This window comes from Centruroides vittatus, unplaced genomic scaffold (genome assembly GCF_030686945.1).
Source record: "Centruroides vittatus isolate TY-2023 unplaced genomic scaffold, ASM3068694v2 contig_1343, whole genome shotgun sequence".
NCBI lineage: Eukaryota > Metazoa > Arthropoda > Arachnida > Scorpiones > Buthidae > Centruroides > Centruroides vittatus.
This window is the reverse complement of record NW_027120855.1, coordinates 530,885-557,788: the sequence shown is the minus strand read 5'-3', so window position 1 is coordinate 557,788 and position 26,904 is coordinate 530,885. Positions and strand designations below refer to the sequence as shown.

General features: G+C 31.6%; 1 protein-coding gene across 1 annotated transcript in view; it reads left to right on the top strand.

Moving 5' to 3' along the window:
* The window catches only part of sl (small wing phospholipase C gamma 1), a 154,401-nt gene that overhangs the window by 112,839 nt on the left and 14,658 nt on the right, over positions 1 to 26,904 (top strand). Inside the window, exons 17-23 of the mRNA XM_067289281.1 lie at positions 5,112 to 5,312; positions 5,613 to 5,735; positions 6,235 to 6,412; positions 6,760 to 6,828; positions 14,832 to 15,026; positions 18,656 to 18,722; positions 21,249 to 21,406. Coding sequence (XP_067145382.1) covers positions 5,112 to 5,312; positions 5,613 to 5,735; positions 6,235 to 6,412; positions 6,760 to 6,828; positions 14,832 to 15,026; positions 18,656 to 18,722; positions 21,249 to 21,406 — 991 coding nt within the window. The remainder of the gene's footprint in view (positions 1 to 5,111; positions 5,313 to 5,612; positions 5,736 to 6,234; positions 6,413 to 6,759; positions 6,829 to 14,831; positions 15,027 to 18,655; positions 18,723 to 21,248; positions 21,407 to 26,904) is intronic.

Below are 26,904 nucleotides of genomic sequence, written 5' to 3'. Positions count from 1 at the left end.
AGCCGGACTGTCGCCAAATTTGGGAGAGTGACTAAGGACGAACATGGGAAAGAGATTCCGCGAAGAAAAAGTAGTACCCAAATTTGCCGGTAGGGGTGGATTTGGCGCTGTTGTAGCGAAACAGCTAAGAATCTGCATAAAATTCAGCTGCAATTAACAAACACACGAATGAATAATCAGACAGAGGTTTCAGTGTAATAACGAAAGTTTAATTACTCAGCAAATAACCTTCTCTCTTCTTCAATGTGATCACCGTCCTGCTGGAAAAGGTATTGCATCCCGAACACCGTGTTCTCTATGGCCGAACGAAACATGTCCGCAGGAATGTTCATCACGGTTCGAGAAACGTTGTCCTTCAAAGTCATCAAGTTTGGGACACTACCAAGATAGACCTTGGACTTTAAGTAACCCCACAGGAAAAAGTAACACGGGGTTAGATCCGGGGAGCGAGGCGGCCATGCAAGTGGAAAAAAGCGACCGATGACCCTTTCTTCGGTGAAGTGCTGGTAACTTTTTCGCTACAACAGCGCCAAATCCTCCTCTACCGGCGAATTTATGTATTACTTTTTTCTTCGCGGAATCTCTTTTCCATGTCGTCCTTAGTCACTCTCCCAAATTTGGCGACAGTCCGGCTGCTAGATTGCTCTACAGGTGTTTCCGAGTACCGTCAGTTTAAAAAAAACACCCTGTATATACTTTTCCCGCTATTTATTTCGTTTATTTATCTATATTTTGTCCGTTTGGGCGTTTTCCGTTAATTTTCATATTTATTCCGAACACATTTTATGTTCTATATTTAATGTTCTACTTTTTTGTAACCGAGGAAGATCGTTAAAAATGATTGAAAACGTTATTATTTTATTAAATTTTGCTGGATGGATAAAGGTGTAGTTTATTTAACTTATTCTATTTCCAGTACATAGTTTTATATACTTATAAATAACTACAGACTAAATATGTAGAGCCTATATAAGAAAACTGGTAAGACTGATAGTCACTTAGCCACTGATTATCCACGTCCTTACATTATTATAATATATTAATATAAATTAATCAGTAGAATTACCTTTGCTATTATTTAACTTAAAGATTACATTATAATTATAATCTAACTAAACATTTAAAGTTAATTATCTCTATCTCAAGTGTTAAACCGAACCAAAGTTAAGTTTACTACCTAAATGTGTAAGAAGTTTTACTGATTTATAGTGACCAGTCTAAATAATAAAAGCTTCTTAAGTATTTTTTAAAAATGTTTTATTTCATTTAAAAAACATAAGGATAGATAGATAGACAGATAATACTATTGCACCAAAAATACATCCACGCTGGATCCGCGCTGGATCCAGCTGGAATGATTTCAATCCAGCAAAAATCCAGCTGGATTCAAAACACTGCTAGATTGCAATCCCTACCCACACGTGATCGAAATTGCTAACCTTAAATGTCCGAAAGATCTGTAGATCTGTAAATTTCAATTGTTGTCTGTCAGTCTGACTTTCCTTACTCTCGAGAAAGGAGATAGATAGATGAAAGTCGAGACCAGATACAGAAAACTTGGGCAGAAGGCCAAGGTTAACTATATATGAATTTCCGATTTGGGCCATAAGTCACGATACTTCAATTTCAAATTTTCCCCTGAACAGAGTTAGATAGATAACTGGCACAACTCTATTGCTAACAGGAAAAATATGATGTACAGGGGCATGATGCCACTAAAAGAATTCAGAACATTGTGAAAAAAATTTTCAGCCAAGCATTGTGAACATGTCACAATGAATGATCTCTCATTAAAATTAGTTTGGTTTATTTGGTTATGGCAATGCAACATGTAGGCAATCTGCCAAAGGGGATGCATCCCAGGAAGACCTTTATGGAAAGCTGGGCCCTACTTATATGTTACTAATGTGAAGGAAACTTGGAAAATTCCACCCGACCAACTTGTTGGCCATGCCCAATCCCACAACTGATTACCAGTGTTTGGTGGTTTTATCTACTTGGCACTTATTAGAATTAAGAAAATACTGTTCAGAAATAAAAATACCAAGTTGTTAGATGTAGAAAATTAAATACTAAACCTTTTACAGAGTAACGTTTTAGATTGCATGCAAGGAAAATGCTATATAGCTACCCCGTTGCGGTAATGATGTGGCGCATATATTTCGTAACATATCATCGTTGCAGTAATTAAGTGATTATAATATATATTTATTAAAATTTATAAATTTTTGTAAATTATATTTAGTTTATTATTTTGTTAAATTTTTTGCTAGTAGATGGTGCTACATGTAAATCAGCAAATCGAATGTAGATAGAAATGAATCGATTTACAGAAATTCAATAAATATTTTGGGGCGGGATGTACGACAGTATCTAAGTTAGAAGTATGTGAATGTAACTGCCAAGTTTTGTAGCAATTGGTCGAATGGCTTAGGAGTGTATACAAACATCTTCATTTATATATACAGATTATTGAGCAGAGCACTAAACTGAGTTTTGCACAAGTTAGTAAGTATTTTGTCTGTGATCAAAGATTAAAGCAACTGCGTGAGTGCTAAATATGATTTTTTTTTTGCAAATATGTACAACTTGGCAAGGCTGATGTCACAAAATTGGATTTTTCAAATTCAGTCTATGGGCTGAGATATTCAAAGTCAAAGTTTTCTGTGTAAAATCTTTGGACCAATTGCCAGTTATAAGCTAGTCTTGCACTATGTGTCACTTGGGTTTTTAATTGATGTCAAATTACACTGATTTATACAACATTTTTTTATTTTAGATTTAGATTAGTTTAAACCCTTTTTTTCACAGTATCTAAAATCTTGTAGAATTAACCAATAGGATGTGTCCAAGTGTAAAAGTTTTAAAACCATTATTCATATAGTTGTATCAAAGAGGGCCTTCCACACTTGTGAATTGCACCCCTCTTCTTTAAAGTTTATACATTGTCCTTGCTTCTGTATTTTAAATAACATGAGCATCTCTAGTACTTTGAGTTGGTTCTTGTTTGCCATTATTATAATTAATGTAGCATGTTGTAAATCAGGTTTAACTTCCTTCTCCCCTGCATATATCAAGAAGGCAGTAGTCTGCCTTCTTTTATCTGTATTGGCTTCATGTTTTGTTAAGCGCTTTCTGAGAGATCTCTGGGTTGAACCTATATAGGTCAAGTCCTTCTGGAACCTGTCATCCGTCAGAAGTATCTTATATGCTCCCAATAGTTTGCCGTAGTTGATCGGATTCTTTTCGTGGATTTAATCGATACGTAGGACCTATCACGTTACAAATTGCAAGGGTTTAAAAAGCACAATCTTATTTTCTCAATCAAGCCTCAGCCACCATTATATAGATCACTTTGTAATCACAAGGATATTTTTTCAACATTAGAGAAGTCGGGCATTTATATGATCCCTTTATAAGAAACAAGCACAGACACAAGACAATATTATATAGGTGGTACAAACAGAAAACTTTCGTGTTGTCTGATAGAACATCACAGGAATATTAGGAACAGCAGACGTATCACAGAATTATCCAAAAGTGTATTGGATCATGATCTTATTCCTTTACGGACTGAAATATCATTAATCAATGTGTTGAATGCAAATCTATCTACATTTGGAAATCATTATACATACCTACATTAGAACTCTGTACCAAACCTACCTTATGTATGAATCTTGCTGTTTAAACTTTTAAATGAGTAGCATCATACCTTGTGCCAAAAATTTAAATGTATATTTTGTTATATTTTATTTTCATTTTTATTTGTAAAAATCATTCTTATATCTTACTCCTAGTTTTTCATAATTTATTTTATTATTTTATCATTCTTTTATTCCCTATAAAATTCATTATATTTAACATCTTCAATTTATATTTAACATTTTAGCATTTATAAAATACAAATTTTAGCATTTACCACTTTAAATATGTTTGTTTGATTAAACAATCTCATAATTGTAATTAAATAATGTTCTATTTTAACCCGAAGAAGACATTAACGCTATGTCGAAGGTGTTTGTTTTATTAAATTTACACTTATAACATTTGACACCTATCGTTAAGATGGTTATTTTGTTATCATTGAAGTGCTAATTTCAACATTGTTAAAGAATTTTAATGCTGAAAGACAGTTCTATTTATTTAATGAACAATTATTGACATGAAATGTATATTTTTATTTATAGTACATTTTTAATAAATATCATTTGACTTTTTCATTTTTTCTAATTTATTTATATTTGTTTATTTAATCTGCAATCGTGTGCAGTTTTTAACGTGTGAACGTGCTTAACATAGTAATTTTCTGCTGATTTTTCATGTATACTTATGCTGCATGTAATTACCATACTTCAGATTTGACGATTCTGAAAAATCTTACGACGTGCCTTCTCACTGCATGTGCCAAATTTTATTGACATTTGTTTAGTTCATGAGCTATTGTTTCATTTATGGAACAGTGTCCTTTACTGTATTCCCACGGGGAGCCCTTTAAACTTTGCAATAGCTTTGGTTAATGTGAAGTAACTTCGGCCGAAAATAAATGGCAAGAGGACGGAGATGTTTCTCGGAAGAATCGGAAAATGATTTTTCCGTAGATTTTGGGCACTAAGTAAAGTCACAAAACATTTATATTGTTGAAGGTCTTAATGTTTTGGGCTATCTTACGGATACAAGCATTCGAGACTGTAGCAACTTGCACACCACCGTGCTATTACATCATGCATAACTGACGAACATTTACGATGTCGTGACTACCTCTTTTGGCAGTCGTGTAAGACCTCCGTGACATTATTTTTAACTATGTTGGGACACTAAAGATGAGGAGTGGAAAATTGATGCATAATACATGCAATCGTACGTCAAAAAAGAAAAATTGTACACAATTGTATGTATAAGTTGCTAATTTTTCACAGCAGTTTTTTGATGGCATATGATAAGCAGAAAAAATTTATTTCAATCAAAATTTTTACACATCATGTAGCATGAGAAGCATAGCAAGTAAGTCAGTTTGGTGAAAAATGCCTATGAAAAAATTGGTAGTTGTGGAATGTTGTCGTTACCGCACATGACGGCAATTTAACAATAGATTTTATTTTCTTTATTAGGCACCAGGGTCGAGTCGACCATTGTCGGATACGATCGAGACAGGAACGCGGTCAGACGAAATATTATCTTATAGACACGGTGGCCTTCGACACGCTTTACAGTCTGATTACGTACTATCAGACTCATCCGCTTCGTAGTCAGAGAGTATTTTTATATCTCAACGAACCTGTTCCCCAGCCTAATAAACACGAAGGAAAAGAGTGAGTAAAATATGTTTACAATTTTTGTGAAATAATTGCATGTGTGTACTGAATGATTAAAAGTAAGTTTAGGTTAACCAGTATATTTAATAATTGCTTATTTTATTTTAATTTATTTGTCTAATTTTTAAAAATTTATAATCTAATCTAGAAAGTTATGAAACTACATCTATAGCTATAAAATGTCAAATAAAAAAATGCAGACATAAAGGAAAATATAAATTTAAATATACAATATGTACACATGTGAAACAAACAGCTCTTTTGGGATTTCTCCCCAATTTTAAAAAATTGTTTCAGATGGTATTGTCGCGACATGACCAGAGCAGACGCAGAGAAAATGCTGAAGAGAGTCAGTTACGACGGATCGTTTTTGGTGAGGCCCAGCGAAAGGGAAGAGAACTGTTTTGCTATATCTTTTAGGTAAGATTAAATGTATTTTGTTTAAAAATTATTTTATAGATAGTATTGTAGAATATTTAACATTTTATCAAATATTAGTTAATACTTTTAATTAATAATTTTACCATTATAGTATTATTAAATTATTTTATTAATTAATAATACTACAACTACAAATTAAAGTTTAATTATAAATATTTAAATGTTTTATAACAAGTTTTATAGGACAAATGTAGTTTTAAATAAAATTTGTTGTTTCAGATTATGTCTGTGATATTTAATTGAAACAAAATGTATTTTACTTAGAACAAAGCAATTTGATTACATTTTGTGTGTAATTTGAAATTATGTTTCTTAAAATGATGTCCCTTTACATGTTTTGTGAACAGAATGTCTTTGTATATTGTACGGAAACTCATAAGTTTTGTATGTTGTTAACTCACTCTAATATATGACGTTAAATTATTTTCGAAATTATATTGTTATAACCGAATAAATAACCGACGTTACTTATTTATAGAGCCGACAATAAAATAAAACACTGTCGAATCAAGCAGGAAGGCAGACTGTTTACGATAGGCTCGGCCCAGTTTGAAAATTTAGTAGAATTAGTGAATTACTACGAGAAACACGCTTTATATAAAAAAATGAAATTAAAGTATCCCGTCAACGAAGAAGTCGTCAGGCGAATAGGAGAAGTAAATTTGATAAATTGATTAATACTTAGATTTAAAGTTATGTTTTAGTGATTAATTGGTATAATGCACTTTTTATCTATTTTTAATTTGCTCTTAAATAGAGAAGAATTTTCCTATGTATTAATTTGATAATTGAGGACTCTTTCAAAAATGCTTAAAAATCTTGATTTAAATAGTTATTCTTTTTAGTCTAATTCTTGTATGAACGAATAAATTATAAATTATTTTCTAAAAACTTTTAAGTAATTTTGTAATTTTAAACTGTAAAATGTAAGAAATATATTCATTAGAAATGATATTTGTAAAATTGTTCAAAATAATCGAAAACCGTATTTTTTAACTTTCAGGATCCGAGAGATCTCGACATGTACGATCAACTTGCAGTGTACACCGATATAAATAATGTAAATTCCAAGGTAATACTACTACTACGAATCGTTTTGGTATCGGATTTTTATAGCTAACGATACCGAAATTAATTAATAAATTTCGACGCGAAGAGGATACTAAAATTAGTTTGTTATTAAATATCAAATAATAATATTGTAAAATATCTGATGAAAATGTCAAATTAACATAAAAAGTTTTGAATGCCATCAGTAATAAAAATAAAAATGAAAAATGCCCAAGTAATATCTAGAACAGTAATTTCCAACCTTTTTGTGGCGTGGGTGCATCGAGATTGCAGAAAGTAGTGGCGGCACAAATTGGATTTTTTAAAAAAAATTAAATATTACGTCTTTTATTATAAGATGCATTTTGTAACATATTTACTATAACGTATTATATATTTATTATAAAAGCAGAATTAATGCGATCTTTGACACCGAATTTTCATTTGCTAATTTCTCACAGTTGTAAGATGATAATCTCAATTGTAAACAATCTTCAAGGTTGGCATTTGTAAGTTGAGATCTGATTTTTGATTTTATAATATTCATGATGGAAAATAAAGATTTACACAAATATGTGGTACCAAAACAGAATTTGATTTTGAAGGCTCCTTTTTTCAAAAGATTATACGTTTTATGATCGACTAAATTCCAAAAGTTTTCGTCGTATTGTGAGATTTGAAAATATAAAATCTCTTTTTCAATTATCAACGTTTCTTCTCGAAGAGGTTTTGCTATAGATTAACAGTTTCGGTAATGTCTACTTGTGTAGTAAAAGGATTTACAAGAAATGTAGCCACGGGTTCAATAATGGTAAATTGCTGGAATCTACTTTCAAACTGTTCCAAAAGTTTTTAAGATGAGTAATAAAAAATGTTAGGTCAAAATTATTTTCACCAGTCACGTCCTTGGAGAGTGTACAAGAGAATTTTTCAACAAATTATTTATTCAAAACTGTGTTTTGGCTTTGAATGGTTTTATAGAGCTTATCATTTCAGCCAAATGTTTATTTTTTCCCTGGAGATCCAGATTTAAACTGTTCATTTTTCACATGTGTCGGTTAAAAAAGCCAAGTCCGTCAGCCGTTGTAGGTTATCTAATTGTTCAAATGTTTGACCTTCTAAAATAAGGAATTTCTTTTATTTTTTCCAAAAGGTCAAAAAATTGGCCTTTACTTAACCATTTTATGTCCGTACGTAAGATAAGGTCGACTTGGGAAGATTCTTCCTTTTCTACAAGGGATTTAACAATCTGTGTGATAACGAATTTGTTCAAATTGTGTTAATTATTTTAACAACAACATTCATAACATGTTCAAAGGATAATATTTTGGCACATAATGACTCTTTATGTATGATGTAGTGATAATATATAATGTTTGGAAAGGATTCGTCTTTCTCACAATGGGAAACAGAATCCATTATTGCAGCCCATCATTGCTGGTGCACCATCAGTAATTATTGCTGATAACATGTGTAAAGGCATATTAATTTCTGTTAAGTCATTTTTAAAGTCATTATAAATATCTTCATCTCTTGTTTGCTCTTTTATTTATAGTAACTTTAACAGTTCTTCTTTCACACTAAAATCACCAAATACCATTTTTATCATTACTATCGATTGTGCTGTATCTATCTGCTGACTCGTCTAATTGTAACGAGAAATACACTCTTTCAAATCATTTTTCAACTGACTTCGTAAATCTGTTGAAATCACCTGGATTCTTCTTGTACTTGTATTGTTTGATAATGGCAAATCTTGTATTGTTGAAATAATTTCTTGCTTATTAGAGAATCCTTCAAATAACAAATCGGTTCCAACAAGAAATGCTTCCTTAATTGGTTCACTTTCTGAAAATGGTATTTTTCATTTTGCCAACAAATGAGAAATTTTAAAGGAAGCAATAGTGGCATTTTTTTTTTTTTTTTTTTAATTACATGGCTGGTAAAAGATGTTTGCTGGGTAGATAATCCCAATTTTAGTTGATTCAATTATCTTTTGCACATAACTAACCTCAAAAGAACATTGTGTTTTTTTGCTACTGACACGACACTTGCATATTAAGCAAATGCTTGGAATACTCATTTTGGGGAAAAAAACACAATATAATGATAGTATGTGATGACAACAATACGAGTTTACGACGACGGCACGCAGTGACGATTAATACCGTACGACTAATACAATAGAGACTGTAAGAGACGTAATTATAATAACCATGATAAATTGTACGGCGATCATTGTAGCCCAAGTATAGCCAATTTAGCGAATTTAGCAAATTTTTTACTACATCTAGCAAGATTTTTAAATATTAAAGTAACTTTTTATTATTTTTTTGTTTTATAATTTTTTCTTCATTATTTCAATACTTTGCTGCAGGTGCATATAAATAGCTCTGCAGGCACAAGGTTGAGAACCCGTGATGTAGAATATAAATATGTTTGATTTTAGGTAATAATCAAATCCATATTTTCTATAAATTTATCAAATTTACCCTGGGAATACTTGTAAGCTAATAACTAAATTGTAAATAAATAAGTTAGTACTTCAATCACATTCTTCTCGGAGTCCGTGACAAATCCCGCGTATGCGATTCCCCTCCTTTTGGTAACCCCGCAGGCAATACCGAATGCAACAATCGTATTATAAAAAAATTTTGGCTACTTAACATCAACAATCATTTCTAAGAAATGTATGATCTAGAGCAGCGATTCTTAACGGGGGGCCGCGGCCCCCCCGGGGGTCCGTAAGAAGTTTGCCGGGGGCCGCCAAATTATGCAAAATTTCCTTCGGAATATAATAAAAAGAAAATTGACGCATAACCGAATATCGTATTGAAAAGCGAAATAAGAAAGATAAAGTTTTCCTATTTATTTTTATTTTTTATTTTTTATTTCTTCCTGCATACAACTTTGTTAGTACAGAAGAAATAAATGCAAATATGCTACTTACACCGCAGTATTTACTTCTTTTATTCCAAAGTAATTCTAAGAAACTATTAATGCTTGGAATTTTAAAAATAATTAGGAAAAATAGTAGGCTTTGAAAATTAAATATTTTTGCCAAAGATATGCAAAATCTTTACCACAAGTTGTGGGTGTTTTAGTTTTAATTTAGTTTTAGCATTGACTTTGGATCGATTTATCGACGTGTTTCTTATTTTATTTTTTGTTAAAAATTAAGGAGTTTTCGTGTTTAATTGTGAAGTTCGAATGTTATTTAAATAGATAATGAAATAACAAAGATATGATTTACATTTATTATATAAAAAATAAAGCAATAATAAAAAAATCAATTTATTATAGATAATTTAACAAATATAAATTATTATTACAAAAATGGGGGTCACAAAAAAATTATGAAATATTTGATGGGCCAAGAGTATAAAAAGGTTAAGAACCACTGGTCTAGAGCAATACTCAAGTACACTTTTACCATTGTTGTTAGGTTTGTACACAGTCATTCACCTTGAGATGAACACAAAAATTGCAATGTCATATTGGAAATTTGACCAATCATCAATTAAGATCATTTCTTCCCATTTTGATCACTTGCATTTCCTCCTGTTTGAGCAATTCTACTCTATAGTAACATAATCTGAATAAATACTAGAAATTCTCTTAGATTTGAGTTATGAATATAAATTAAAATTTAAAAATTTTTCTTTTTATAACAAACTTTTAAAATTCAAACTGCATTTATCAGGAGTCGTGGCAGTGAGTCTCTACCAAGTAAAAAGTCACTGACTGACTACATATATATACAGTTTTTCTGGCAATTTTTGCACTTTTCAATTGCATATATTTCAGCAACTGCATTACAGAAAATCTTGAAATTTTGCACACTACCTAAGAAAACAATTGTCTTTCAAACAAGATATTCAGAATTACTTCAGGTATTTGGGGTATCGGAAATCATATACGAGGGCTATTTTTTAAATAAGGTCTGTTTGTGAATGAAAGTGAGAATAATGCGCAATCACGGCGGTATGCATGCGCTTCTGCTCCAAGTAAGCTTGGCGCGCATTTTGACGCCATTTGCAGCCGTATTGTCTGTCTGTATGCCGAGCTGTAGAAGTTTAAAATGTTAAAGAAAATTGAGTCTCCCGCCGACTGTGAGATACGACCTGTTATTTGATTCTTGAATGCAAGAAACTTGGCAGCAGCGGAAATTCACTGTCAGATTTGTGAAGTTTACGGTGATAATGCTACGAGTGACAGTAAAGTTCGAAAATGGGTAAGAATGTTCAAGGATGGGCGAGTTAATGTGCACAACGAGCCACGCCCTGGCCGACCTTCTCTGATTTCTGAAGATTTGATTCGTGATGTGGATAACAAAATTCGAGAGGACCGACGATTCACGATTTCAACGTTATCAATTGAATTTCCACAGATTTCAAGATCAGTTTTGTATACCATTGTTTTGGAGAAACTGAATTATCGAAAATTGTTTTCTCGGTGGGTTCCAAGACTGCTTTCTGACGATCACAAAACAAAAAGATTAAACGGTGCTTTATTGTTTTGACTCGATACGATCGTCCACACAGTCCAGACCTTGCACCCGGTGATTTTCACTCGTTTCGATACTTAAAGGAGTTCCTTGGTGGTCAACATTTCAACGACGAAGAAGAAGCGAAAACTGCAGTCGTGGATTGGGCTTCTTGACAGGCGGCAGATTTCTTTGAAGTCGGAATTCAAAAAATTGTTGAGCGGCATGAAAAATGTTTAAACAAAATGGAAATTATGTAGAAAAGTAGATGAAAGTATGTAGAATATGGAAAAAAATATATTTTAATGATATTTACAGTATTTTTCTTCTTATTAAAAAACAGACCTTATTTAAAAAATAGCCTTCGTATATATATATATATATGATTTCTGAATTAAATAACTTTGATTCCCATATATATATGGGAATCAAAGTTACCAGTTTTTGTGGGTCGATTATTCCGATACCCCAAATACCTGAAGTAATTCTGAATATCTTGTTTGAAAGACAATTGTTTTCTTAGGTAGTGTGCAAAATTTCAAGATTTTCTGTAATGCAGTTGCTGAAATATATGCAACTAATGCTTCTTCCACACCAAGTTGTATAAACAAAATTAAATACCTTCTAAAACCAATAACCGGCGTGAAATTTAGAAGGTATTTAATTTTGAAATATATGCAATTGAAAAGTGTAAAAATTGCCAGAAAAACTGTATATTTTTCTTTTTCTCACTTTGGCACTGTATATGCTTGTAGAGAAAAAACTACTGGATCTAAAAAGCTCAGGTTTTAAATTTAAGTCTTTCTCGTTATCAGTGAGTTGCTTGCAAAACTTCCGGGTTGATAGGTCAAAGTTTATGGGGATTTTCCGTACAGCTAATTTGGTTTTACGGCTTTATAAGCATAAAATTATGATAAAATTGCATGGAAACAAATGAATTTTATTCAAAATGTTAGTCAGAATTACAAAAGCTCAAATTTATGTGAATTAAAACTTTTTATAACAACTTTTCTAAATGACATATTTAAAGCGTCGGTTGGCGACACATTTGGTCACCGAGTGTTGACTGAATTGTATGTCATCATCTTATGTCTTGACATAATAATACAGTTATTAAACAAAAACATCTGAGATGTAAAAAAATTACACCAAGTAAAGCTTTATGACAATTTAGATGACGATCAAAGTTTTTCTTTGGTAAAGATAAGCTTGGCTCTTGGAAGCAGTCCCCGCTCGTATTATTGTTTTCCACATTTTGCCTCCGAGTGCCGAGCGTATCTTCACAAAAGAAAAATTGCTAATAAAAATTTTGTCTGTTGTCTAAATTATCATAAATTTTTACTTGGTATAATTTTTTTACATCTCAGATGTTTTTGTTTGGATTTTACAGTACAGGAATATAAGCTTATTGTACAAGAGTCATCTATGATCAACCAAATGAATGCCTTAATAAATTGGGCTATAAATTTTGCTATTAGATGCCTAACATTTACCTCTAGTGCCAAATTATTTAATATCTAATCATTAATAATAGCAAAACTTATAGCTCAATTTATAAGGCATTCATTTGGTTGAGTATCAATGTATCGTGTCATGTATAACTACAAATAAACGTTTTATTTTATCCAAATTGATATTTCATAACTGTTTTTAAAATAGTAATGTAACTTTAAATACTGGGTGTTTTTAATGTTAAAAACACCAAACTACTACACCTTAATCCAGTAAAGACAAAAATTTAATGACAGACTAACATTTTCAACCTTTTTGAAAGGCCTTATCAAGTTCTAAAGTTAGAACATAAATTTGAATAGAGAACAAAATTGAAATGTAATTGGATTGATACACATTCTGATGTGTCACATGCACAGGCATTAAAAATTAAATTATTGAATACAAACTGAATTTGCTAAAGGAAAGGTAAATACAAAATATGATAAATGAATAAAATACCAATAAAATAAACAATAATAGAAAATTAAGAAAAAATATACAAAAATTAAAACAATCCGTTCTGTATTATTCATCTCTTTTGTGATGAATCCATCAAAAAAATGATGAATAATACAGTTTTTGTGAACAGTACGGCATTGGTCATCTTTGTTTCGGATCGAGACATTCGAGTGTTTTTTGACGGGGCCCATCTTCTCCGTCAAACTTCCTTCGGTTCCTTTTTGGCTTAAATATATTTGGAAGTACTGGAATATATAGAGCTATATTTAAAAGCACCCATTCAACCATAGGAATGCTGTGTCTTTGTCACATGCATGGGGGTACGTGACAAGTGGGCAATTCACAATGGGCTACAGAAACTTAAAAATTTTTGCATGCTTAGCAAACATACGATTTGGTGGATGTTTTTTGCTTATCTATTTATATTTTTTGTAAATATTGGTAAAATATATATATGGTTAAGACTACAAGTTACGAGTTATTTCCAACTTAGGAAAAGGAAACGTTTTAGAATAATGTACCGTGCAGCATTAATTATTGTATGTCAAAAGCACACGAAAGAAAAGAGTTTTTCGAAAACAAAAAATTTCGTATTTTGTCTATTATTCATCTCTTATTTTGTCGCTCGGATGTCCGGTGCTCGTTGGCAGTAGTTCGGTCGACCGTCGTCCAGTTGACAGTTTTTCCATGCACGGAAGGTCTTGTCGAAGTTGACAAATGATAAACACCTTCTATTGTATTATTCATTCACTTGTATGGAGTGATTCAATTTCTGTGTATTTTTTCGTAATCTTCTATTATTGTTCATTTATTTATTTAAGTATCATATTTTGTATTTACCTTTCCTATATCAAACTCTGTTTGTATTTAGTAGTTTATTTTTTAATGCTTATACATGTGACACACCAGGATGCAAATATGTTCCAATTACATTTCAATTTTGTTTTCTATTCAAATTTATGTTCCTTCTTTAGAACCTGATGATGATCTTTGGAAAAGGTTGAAAACATTGGATTGTCATTAAATTTTTGTTTTTTATTGGATTAAGGTGAAGTTTGGTGTTTTTAACATTAAAATAGTAATATTTACAAATGAATCTATAATTGGATCTTTGTAAGGCATTTCACTATGCTGTTAAAAACAGTAGTAATCTGAACAAGTTTATCATGCACTTTTGTTACTGTGTATAGTTTAGTAATGTTTTAATTTCTAAAATTAGTTTGTGCTTTCAAAACATTAACAGTACAACAAATATAAAGATGTAGTAGACTTCTTTATGGTGGTTCACTTTACAGTCTCCCACTTTTACGAGTGTTTAAATTTTCTATTTTATACAAATTATCGCATTTAAGTCGTATTTTTTTCATATTTCAAATCGGATTTCCAAAAACAAGTTTATGATACTAAATCTGAGAAATATAATAGTTTGTTTAATTAATAATGGTTTTACTGGAATCAATAAGATTGTAAAAGTGAAGATTTACAGTATTGATATTAATATTTTGTTTTATAAAATTAAATAATTATGATTTTTATTAATAATAATATGTTTTTCGGTGACTTTTTTCCTTTGATGTTATATGCAGATTACGGTAAAAGCTCTCTACGACTACAGAGCTCAACGAGAAGACGAATTATCGTTTTGTAAACACGCTATAATCACAAATGTCGTAAAACAAGACGGGGGTTGGTGGAGAGGAGATTACGGCGGAAAGAAACATTACTGGTTTCCGGCAAACTACGTCGAGGAACGAGAACCTCAAGAAAATTCGGACGAAAGTGTATGTGTTGTTTATTGCATATTATTAAAATTTTATTGAGATGCCCAACTCTTAGAATTCATAAAGGTAAGACAGATACAGATACAATCTATATTTTTCTTAAATTATATTTTTTAAAACATTCAAATTTTAAACATAAAATTTTTAAAAATTATACACAAAAGAAAATAATTTTATTTAATTAAAATCGTGAAAATAAACAGTAAGTAAAGAATGTAAATTAAAAAAATCGTATTACTCATTCCTTGTTTTTGTTGTTATTTTAATTTTTGATTTTATTTACCATTCTTTGGCATGTGCAATAAATATGCTACATGGAATTAACAAGTTCCAATATATTGAAATTTCCTATTTTGGGTTCTGTTCTATCTGTAATTCTAGAAACCTGAAGATGGTCATTAAAGACAATTGAAAACATTTGTTTTAGTAATAAATTGTTGCTTTTGTACTGTATTACTGATTTTTTCATGCTTTTTGTTTATAATAATCTCATCCTGTTTCTGTGGTTACTTTTGACCATAAATACATGACATGCTTGAAACTAAGAATACATTTTCGTGTTATTCAAATACAATGACACTTTTATGTTCGAGTTATTTACATTGCAATCCGAAGGAATAACACCTAAATACAATTTCCAGCAAACAAGTAAAAAATTTTACCGGTCAAATGTTTTCGGCCACAGTTTATCGGTTCTCGTCGGGAACAAATAAGATAAACAGTTCTATCAATTGAATATTGCCACGTTCTAATTTTTTAAAACATTCAAAAACATGTTTGAACGAGGATGTGACGTACATTTACGTCGTACATAAAATGAGCAATTTTTACAATGTATAATGTTAAAAATGAAATTATTAATAAAATTAAATTTTATGGCAGTTTAAATAATATTTACAGGCTTGTGGTACCAGAATGCAATCTGTGTTGATGCAATTTCCGTTCTTGTCGGCTCTGTAAATTTCTAAGGCTTCCGACAATCTAATGTCGTGTCGGTCAAAGACTCCGCGAACCGAGGGTAACCTCGTCCCGACGGGGAAACCTCAATTCGGCAGCATAACGAGCCGGAGCAGTATTAACATTTTCCTTTGCTAAATCTTAATTTATTAAGATATAGCAAAGGGATTAAATGAATAAATTATTCATCATTAGAATAAAATAAAATTATTGATTATTAATATTTTCATTTTTAACATTATACATTGTAAAAATTGCTCATTTTATGTATGATGTAAACTGTACGTCACAGCCTCGTTCGAACATGTTTTTGAAAGTTTTAAAAAATTAGAACGTGGCAATATTCGATCGGTAGAACTGTTTTTTGTATTCGTTTTTGACCAGGGCCGATAAACCGCGGCCGAAAACATTTGACCGGTAAAATTTTTTACTTGTTTGCTGGAAATTATGTTTAGGTCTTATTCCTTTGAATTATAGTTTCAGTTTGTGTGTGGAGTTTTTGTTTTTTGTTTAAAATTGCAATTTCTGTTAAAAGCATAAGTATGGATTTTTCTGAAAATATTAATTTATATGAAAGTCTTTGCCCAATTTAAATAGTAAGAAAAATTTTATTGCCAAATACTGTCAAAGAAATTTAGTTAATAAGAAAAACACGAGTCTTTTCAAAAAAAAGTCTGTTGTTAATAAATGAAAGAATGTGAATTTTGTATTAAAGCTCAGAAAGAAGTTGCAACAGGACAAATAGCAGAGAAAAAATAAATAACAGTAAAAAATATGGATATTATTTTATGTGGTTAAATGTCATAATTTTGCAACTAAAAGCTTGTTGCCATTAGCTATTTGTTGTTCAAGAAATATGAAAAATAGTGCTATTTATAATTTGCATGCTTTCTTTTAATTTTATTTATTTATATTTTTATAATCATACAAAATGGCTATGTCTATATCTTTATTACATCATTATAGTGTTAAATTTTCAAATTAAAACAGGAAAAAAAATTACATTACCAAATTCTTGCAGTGTTGGTTCCAAAGCCTTGTTGGATTAACCATTTTGCCAGACTGTACGTGGTCATGTATACAAATAATTCATCAACACATCTCTAACCCACTAATTATACCTTTTCCATGTGTCTGAAGTATATCTTGGACTGCTGACAACTTAAGTAAATATTGAATGTAAATTAAATAAACAAATGAAATACATTCTTTATATCGTAAACAGTTGCCGAACCAATACCGTAGATGTTGCACGACTTTTGCATCAAAACAGGTTTGTTTATTAGGGAGATTGACGCTATTAAATTTTGGTGATTAAAGGTCGAGGTGTGGGGAAATAAAGGGGGTTGCATATTCCTGTAGGGTTAAACTTAATGATGATTTTACTCATTATTAGCATTCACAATGTTTTATAAAACCCATTTCTACCATTAAAATTAATTTTTTTGCCATTATATTATAGTTAAAAATATAAAAAGTGTTTTTTAATAAAATATGATAACAGATGGCACTGCTAAATGTTACCGGGAAAGTTAAGCAAATCATTTCTGACTTTTTTCAATAGTTCTATTTTATCTTGGATTAGTATGGACTGGTTTTTACATTTGATGCCACCATTGACATTTTCATCTCTTTTAGAAGCCAAAGCTAGGGTTAGATTTAAGCAAAATAATCTAAGAATACTGGGCGGCCACAGATAGTGTTGTCTGGTGACTATGAGAATTTTAAGTTTCCCCTTGTAATTTTGTCCAGATTAAAGGAGATGCTGGACCATCAGTTGCTGGAAATTCAGTTGTGTACCTATACTACTGATATCAGTCTTAAATGCCAAAATTTAAAAAATTTTGTACAGGAAATTTTTACACACTTCAACTGGAAGATTATATACAGGAACACACTTTTACTTCAAATCAGTTATATAAAATTAAAATATTTAACACAGTATAAATTTTTTCATCATTTTGAATAGACATCTTCGGGTCGTGTATGCTTAATGCAAAACGTACGACTCCAACCAATTAACCAATGTGAATAACGTTTTAAGTGATGAACGACTTCGTTACCCCTTCCGGGCACTTCTTCGGGTCTCTTCCGAAGAAATCTAAAGAAGTGCCCAGAAGGGTCGCTTCGTGAGTCGTACGTTTTATGTACATTCCAGTGTTGTGCAGTTAATGCAGAAAAGGAATTACATTGAACAAATTTGTATGAAATTTGTAGCTATTACTTACAATTATCTGGCATCTATAGAGAAATTGCATCGGTTAGTCTCTAATATTAAATTCGCATAAAGAAAAGCCCCACGATGTTCTTCTTTATAAGGAATGACAAAGATCATATTGGGAATTTCTACTCACTTGAGGTATGTGCATAAGATAGACTGCGAATTGGTATGTTGGAGCAACAGCAAGGAATTTGACCTTAAGGGTCAAGAAACATATGAAGGAATATAGAATAAATTTATTTCATCTTTACCACAGAAAATGCAAATGTTGTTGGTTTTAAATAGCAAAGTTCTTACTGAATTTATATTTAGTTTTCATTAAAATTTATAGAATGAAATTCATTGTTACACATACATTAATGAAATTATTATAACCATCTAAAAGTTTAAAATTTGTAAATTTTATTGTAAGTTAATTATTTTTACTTTTTAATTTTTTAAAATTTTATAGTCTGGAGAAGCTATGCCTCTTGGCAGTCTTCAAAAAGGCAGCATCGACATTGTCGACTGTAGTGTCGGTAAGTTTTTAATGCATTGTTTGTTACTGGGAGATTAATTAATTTAAAAGAACAAAAACATTTATACAGTAAAACCTGTCTAAAACAGACTTTCTACAAAATAAAAATTTGTCGAAATGGAAAATAAATTTCAGAATAGAACAAATGGTTATGAAGAATACTGTTATAAGAATGAATAACGAACCTACTGGAACTGGTATAATAAAGAGAAAATAACACCTTTCTTAAATTCCAGCAAAAGTTTAACTATATAAAAACGTTTTCAACTGATTTCATCAGTCTTCTTCAGTTACTCGAACAAAAAAACAAAAAACAAAAAAAACTGTTATAAGCTAGAAATTTGTCTAATGCGGAAATAGATTAAGGAAAAATAAATAAATCTGTGTTCGTAAAGGCCAACTGTTTACCCTATCGCGTGGTGAATATTTTCTTTGTCGTGCGTCACTCCACGTTGAATTTTTTTTGATGTTAAGCCTAACTTGATCATATGTTTTAGAAAAATAATAATTGTGGCTATTGTATCGTTCCAAATTACTCTAAATTTTGCATACAGAGAATAGACATATTAATAAATGTAAAAACAAAAAATTTTATTTTAGAAATTAATTCTAGTATGGTAAATTTTAAAGCAAGGAACAACGCATGGTAGAACGGAACATTGTTCAAACTGGTAACGTGATTCCACTCGCTTTTTGCTTGCCGAACAGACTTTACAAACTCTGGTTGGATGTGTTTTATTATCCGTTACTGGCATGTGGCTGGGAAAATGCCGTTCGGATAAACGTAACGGATTTTCGTGCGACGGTCGACCGTGGCGGGTTACGTGTCTGCTTGTGCGAAACTTTTTTGTTACTTCTCTAATAATGGACATCCGAAAATCAAGAAATGATATCTGACTTTTCGCATGTTGGCAATACAAAACACAAGCATTATATAGTGCAATATCCAGCATGTGAAAAAACACTTTTTCGTAGCATTTCGTCGTTTTTCTCATGCATGGATAATTGTGTATCGCTTCGTCACACAGATCAATTCCACCCATATTTCGATTATATTCTAAAGTACAATTAGGCTTCATTATTACATCTCCTGATATGTTACAATTACCAGAATTTGAGAATTCATTGTTACTCATCATACTTAGAATGATCACATCCCTCTTCTTTCTCCAACAAAACACAGAGAAACCATCTTTCTGACAGGTCATAAATTCACCTTCCTTCAATTTATGATCAGGAAAATTGCATGGCATTACAATTTGATTTGTGTTTACAGTTTCATATACGTATGTTTATTTATCCAGAAACATTGTGGCTAATGTCAGTGAGGTGAAAAACCTGTCTAAAAAAAATCTTGTAGTTCTTGCCGAGCAATGGTTCTAATAAGGTAAGTACAACTTTTCTCACCTTACTCGCCTTCAAAATTTCCATATTCTGTTGTAGCTCCCATGTAAACTAAAATGTCTTAAACATAACCTGTATGTGACTCGCAAAATTTCGAAGCTTTTTACTCCAAAACAAGCACGCTTGCTTGGTATATACTGTCTAAATCACAATATGCCTTTCCATAACATAAGACTTCATCTACTCACACATTTTCATCTGGGATGTAAGCATATTTAACCTGTGGCGAAAATTATCGATAACACTGCAAAATTTATGCAGTTTATCATCACCACCCGAGGCTTGATTATCGTCTGTAAAATGCAAACCTGACAATAAAAGCAGAAAGTGGTTGCTTGACATTGCACTCGAAAAAAATGGTGTAGAAAAAAGATCTTCCTTTGTAAAGCATTAATTGTTTAATTTGTGGGTTTTCATCTATTTATTATTGTCAATTTTCTAATGAAAGGCTTTTGTTGGTCAAGCTTCAACAATCTTTGAGATAAATATTGAGCTCAAGATAGTTTTTATATAGAGTAGAAGTATAATTTGTTGAAAAATTCTTTAAAGAAAAAGTGTGATTTACAGGGAAAAGTCACTACTAATTTGAGGTGGAGAGCATATATTTTAAATTAAATAAATAAAAAAATATGGTTAAATTTGCAGCCCAGCATTGTGACAATGTCACAATAAATAATTGCTCATTTGTTGTTAAATTTAAATTATAATATTGAAGCTTTGATAATACAATTGTGGCTTAACAAATATACTTTTTTTTAAATGGTTGTAGAATTAATGTAACACTTTATTTTAATTTTTCCTTTTGTAATCTATTTTGAAAATGTTAAATATTATTTGTTTGTATCTAGTGAATATACTAAACATTTAAAACATAATTTTTTGCCAACTGATTTTAAAATTAATTCTTTATATGGTCATAATTTAAGTTCTGTAACATTATTTAAACTGTGTAAATATTTTTGTTATTTAGTAAATATGTTACTATAGTTTCTAAATTTCAACTTATATATAATTGTACCCAAATGATAATAATTATAATTAATAATAATTATGTACATTAATGATTAATGTTAAATGAGTAAAGAAATTTTGTTTAAATCAAATAACTAAATTTACTTTTCAGATATTCAACACAATCGAGCGAGTCGAGGGAGAGACTGGATTTTCCGAATCGTTTCTCCCACGCAGGTACATCCGATAGAAATTGCAGCTCCTTCGAGAGACGAAATGACCGACTGGGTTCAGAAAATAAGAGAGACTGCGCAGTCGGCCAACGACATGGTAAGATTTACCGATACTTTTTACTAAATTATTTTGAAACGTATCCTAATGAACTGTTTCGAAGCAGTACGTTTAATATTGATGTTACATATAATATCACCATTATTATATATTCAAATAGTTTTTGCAATATTTGTGATTAATTTAATAATAATGTATTAAACTAACTGAATATCGAGCAGAATTGATCATATTATCAATAATAATACACAAACACCTAATTACTTGCTGAGCTTGCTTATATCTTTATTTTCAAACGTTTTCAACCTAGTTATTATAGGTCATCCTCAGGAAAAATTTATTCCATTTTCACATTCGAATATATAGCCTTCGAATGCTCGTGATATTACAACGTTTCGAAATTTTCAAAAATTTTAACGGTTTAAATAATAACAAATTAAACAACTACAAACACATTAAAACATTACTAATTAACAAACATAAAATAAATAAATAAATAAATAAATAAATATTGTATCAAAAGTAGATTAAACTAGTTAAAGCTGCCATGTCCTTTCTACGGGTTTTTAAATCCCATTTCTTTTTCTATTACGTATTTCCATGCTGTTGGAAGATTATTTACGTCTTTTGCATTCAGACATTTGTTTTCCACCTTACTCTTATATATTTCTACTTTCTCCATCCCTAATGCAATCGTCGGGGAATGGACTGCCTTTACTATTCTCGCTTCATCCCATTTTTCGTTCGCTTCTTCCTCTTGTCCCATGATCGCCAAAATGGTGTTATTGTGCCCTTTTTTTACATCATATTTGTGTTCTTTTATACGTGTTGCCAAATTACGTCTAGTTACTCCAATATATTCTTTTGTTACCGCTAATTGCTCGTTCTCAAATGGAATTTTATAAACCCCCGCCTTATCCTGCATTCTCATTGCATCCTTATCATTTCTAAGTAATCTGTATATGCTTGGTGCTCTTTTATAAATCATTTTTGTGCCTTTATATCTACATAACTCTTCTATCACCCCTTCCATTTTTCTGTCGTACGTGAACTTGCTGATCCGATCCTCTCTATTAAATCCTCTGAGTCTATGCTGATCGTATCAGCAAGTTCACGTACGACAGAAAAATGGAAGGGGTGATAGAAGAGTTATGTAGATATAAAGGCACAAAAATGATTTATAAAAGAGCACCAAGCATATACAGATTACTTAGAAATGATAAGGATGCAATGAGAATGCAGGATAAGGCGGGGGTTTATAAAATTCCATTTGAGAACGAGCAATTAGCGGTAACAAAAGAATATATTGGAGTAACTAGACGTAATTTGGCAACACGTATAAAAGAACACAAATATGATGTAAAAAAAGGGCACAATAACACCATTTTGGCGATCATGGGACAAGAGGAAGAAGCGAACGAAAAATGGGATGAAGCGAGAATAGTAAAGGCAGTCCATTCCCCGACGATTGCATTAGGGATGGAGAAAGTAGAAATATATAAGAGTAAGGTGGAAAACAAATGTCTGAATGCAAAAGACGTAAATAATCTTCCAACAGCATGGAAATACGTAATAGAAAAAGAAATGGGATTTAAAAACCCGTAGAAAGGACATGGCAGCTTTAACTAGTTTAATCTACTTTTGATACAATATTTATTTATTTATTTATTTATTTATTTTATGTTTGTTAATTAGTAATGTTTTTAATGTGTTTGTAGTTGGTTTAATTTGTTATTATTTAAACCGTTAAAATTTTTGAAAATTTCGAAACGTTGTAATATCACGAGCATTCGAAGGCTATATATTCGAATGTGAAAATGGAATAAATTTTTCCTGAGGATGACCTATAATAACTAGGTTGAAAACGTTTGAAAATAAAGATATAAGCAAGCTCAGCAAGTAATTAGGTGTTTGTGTATAATTGTTGGTAAATCTGCTGAGGAAGTAAGGATTGTTTCATATTATCAATATATTTTATCATAATTGCATTATTAAAGATTTCGGTCATTTTAAAATAATTAAGAGAGTGTTTTTATAAACAATTATCAAACTGATATTACTACACAAAAACCTTATTGCCAGATTTTTCAGACTATTAAATATAGCCTGAAAAAATCCAATTAGGTATTTGTATAAAAATTTTCTATTGAATCACATATACTATAGAATTTTGATTTTGTTGCATTTATACCTCTGTGATTGAAACTGTTGGGAATGATTCAATAAAACACAAGATTTGAATTTATTTATCAAAATTTATTTCTCTCCTTCAAAGTAATCCTTTCCCAGTGCAATGCATTTATGCCAATGTTTTTCCTAATCCTTGAAGCACGCTTTAAAGTCATTTTCACAAAACCCCTTTGGGACCTGTAGGAAATTTTGTTTATGGCATCTGACTCAAAATGGTGACCACAAAGCAGAAATTTTAATCAAAGAAACAAGAAAAGGTCACATGGTACTATATTGGGTGAATATGAAGCTTGCAGAACCATATTTGTTGAATATTTGGTAAAAAATTCATGACGAATAAGAGCATTGCGAACAAGTGCATTATTATAGTGCAAAATCCATGAATTTTCTTGCCACAAATCAGGTTGTATTCTACAAATTTCTTAATGCAAATGATGCAAAATGCTGAAATACCATTCTTTGTTGACAGTTTGGCTAGTCAGAAGGAATTTGTGATGCACAACACCATGACAACTGAAGAAAATAGTCAACACCATCTTGATTTTTGACCAGCTTTGACATGGTTTTTCGATCTCATTTCACCTTTCAAGCGCTTCACTTGATTGTTAAGCTGTTTTAATATCAAAAGCATAGATCTGTGTTTTGCCACTCATAATGATGCCATTTAAGAATGATTTGAGTTGGAAAACATTTCCTTGGTCACTCGAACATGTTTTTGGAAAAAATTCAAAATATTTGGGATGATTGGAGAAGCAATGCGCCACAAGCCCAAATGATCTTTTAAAATTGCTTGACAAGATCCAAATGATACTGGAAAAGTCCCTAATTATTAAATGACAATCATTGAGCACCAAATCTCCAACTTAGGGCAATGTGTTATAAATCAGTTGAAATGAATGGTCTACCAAAGTGTTGTTCAACTTCAACACAATCTCTGCCTTCCTTGAGCATCTTTCACCACTCAAAAACTCTTGTTTTTGATACACTCTCATCACTAAAGGCTTTTTGTAACATTTCTAATGTTTTTGTAGCAATGTGTGGTGTGAGGCTGCCACACGTTCACATAATCACCAACATGTAATGAAATTGATATACCGAGGTATATTATTTCTATGAGATGGGTAGAAAATGAGGACTTCACAAGGTAAATAACAGGAAATTAACAACATATTTATTTACATATACACTGGGTATCAATTAACTTATAGCTATATATTACAAAGGTTAGACATACGCTTAATTAATTACAAATTTTCGGTCCTTCCGACAATCGAACATTAATGCTTAAAATGAGCATGTAAACTTACAACAATTATACAACGTGTACTTTCGTCTTCTTGGCGCAGAACAGGAGACCCTTCTAGTTAACGATCCTTTTTTTCTTTGTCTTCAAAATGTCATATACGTCCACCACATGCTCGTTGATGCTTGGTAATTCGTGCTCCAAACATCCGAAGCGCCAGTCAAAAAAAGGTCCTTTCTTAGGTCGTACGTTCATTTTTATACTTCCTTCCATCTGGGGAATTTCTAGGTCACGTGATACAGGGTAAACCAATTGGCTCAGTGTAGCCATATGACGCGATACATGGTGAAACGTGACAAACGAAAAAAAAAGAATTAAAAAAAACCCGACACGGTTAACGGAATACAAATACAAATAAAAATTACAAAACAGTATAGAAATTAAATACAATAGTCGCGTAGCACTACAAACCAGGTCAGACAATAAGGACCCGTCACTGCACCTCAGTGTGGTGCAGCGACGGGTCCTTATCGTCTGACCTGGAGTTACTCCACTGTTTCTAATGCAGCTCTCCCAGTAGTGGCTGGAAAACTTTCCACATTACACTATCTTCATTTCAGTAGCAAGCATTTTCTTATGTCCATGGGCAGAAATGCCTGCATAAATGACACCATTTTTGATACCTCCATGTATGAAGTTGAAAGGCCTATGGCTACCCTCCCGCACCCTGCCTGGAGAATGGGACTTCTTCCATGTGAAGTACCCACGAGATTGAAGATTTCACAGCAGCTCTAAAACTGCTGAAGGCCCAACTAAGGCTTTGTGATTTTTGGTGCGAGTGGTGAGATCCATAATCAGACATTTGAGCTGCACCCAGAGTGCTCTGTCTTTCAAGCCAAAATCTTTGCAGTGTTAATGGCTATCAAATGGTGTAACATCAGTTTTGTCAATATGTCCATAAATATCTACACCAACAGCACTGCCACTGTGGCTAAGCTGAGAAACAAGGACACCACCAACCCCATTTTTATCTATATTTTTGCTGAGGTTGCAACATCATCAAACTGTCATACCATTAATTGGATCAGGGGTCACCAGGGCATTCCAGGAAATGAAAGAGAAGATTACCTAGCACGTAATGCAACACCGAATCATACCAATCATCACGATTACGACCGCATCCCCAAGTCGAAACTCAAGTTGCTTATTTGGAACGAAGCCATAAAAGTATGGCAGGCCGATTGGGATAAGGTCCCATGTCAGCACATTACAAAGAGATTTTTTCCAAGTATCGAAAACTATATGCAGAACAAATGGATTCGGCCCAATCACGAACCGATGCAATTTTTAACCGAACATGGACACTTTCGTCTATATCTTAAGAGATTCCATCTCATAGATAATGATCACTGTAATGTCTATGGTACTCAAGATGAGGTCTTACACTATCTGTTTAACCACTGGAGGCAGCAAGTAAATTTAAACAATATGGACTGGCCTGTAAACCCAGACTTCCTTGTCCATAATAAGGTCAATTTTGGCCTCTTCAAAGAACTTATCAAACTATCTGACTAGAACTGATATTTGTTAATCTACAAGTGGAATCTTGATGTGCGTCATCGTTTATCTTTGACTCGAGACCTTCTGCCCTAATGTATTTGACAAACTTATTATGCGTTCCTTCACTTGTAATGATATATGTCAACTTGAGGTGTTTCACCATCTATTATATGACATGTTTACTACAATGTACTGTACATTTCTGTTTTTACTATAAAATGAATTGTGGTAACACTTAACTGTATAATGTAATGCAGCTATGTCTGTATATATATACATACATACATACATACATACATACATACATACATACATACATACATACATACATACATACATACATACATATACATATACACGAGCATTTATTTACTTTTTTTTATTTATTTTTTCTTTTTTCGTTTATTTATTTATTTATTTTCTCCTTTTTTCTCTACTACTTTCCGAACATTTGTCTTCAGATTATTTTGCAGTTGTCATCAGCACGTAACATAAATGTAATCTCTTCTGTAATTTCTTGCCTGATTATACCAGGTGGTGTTGG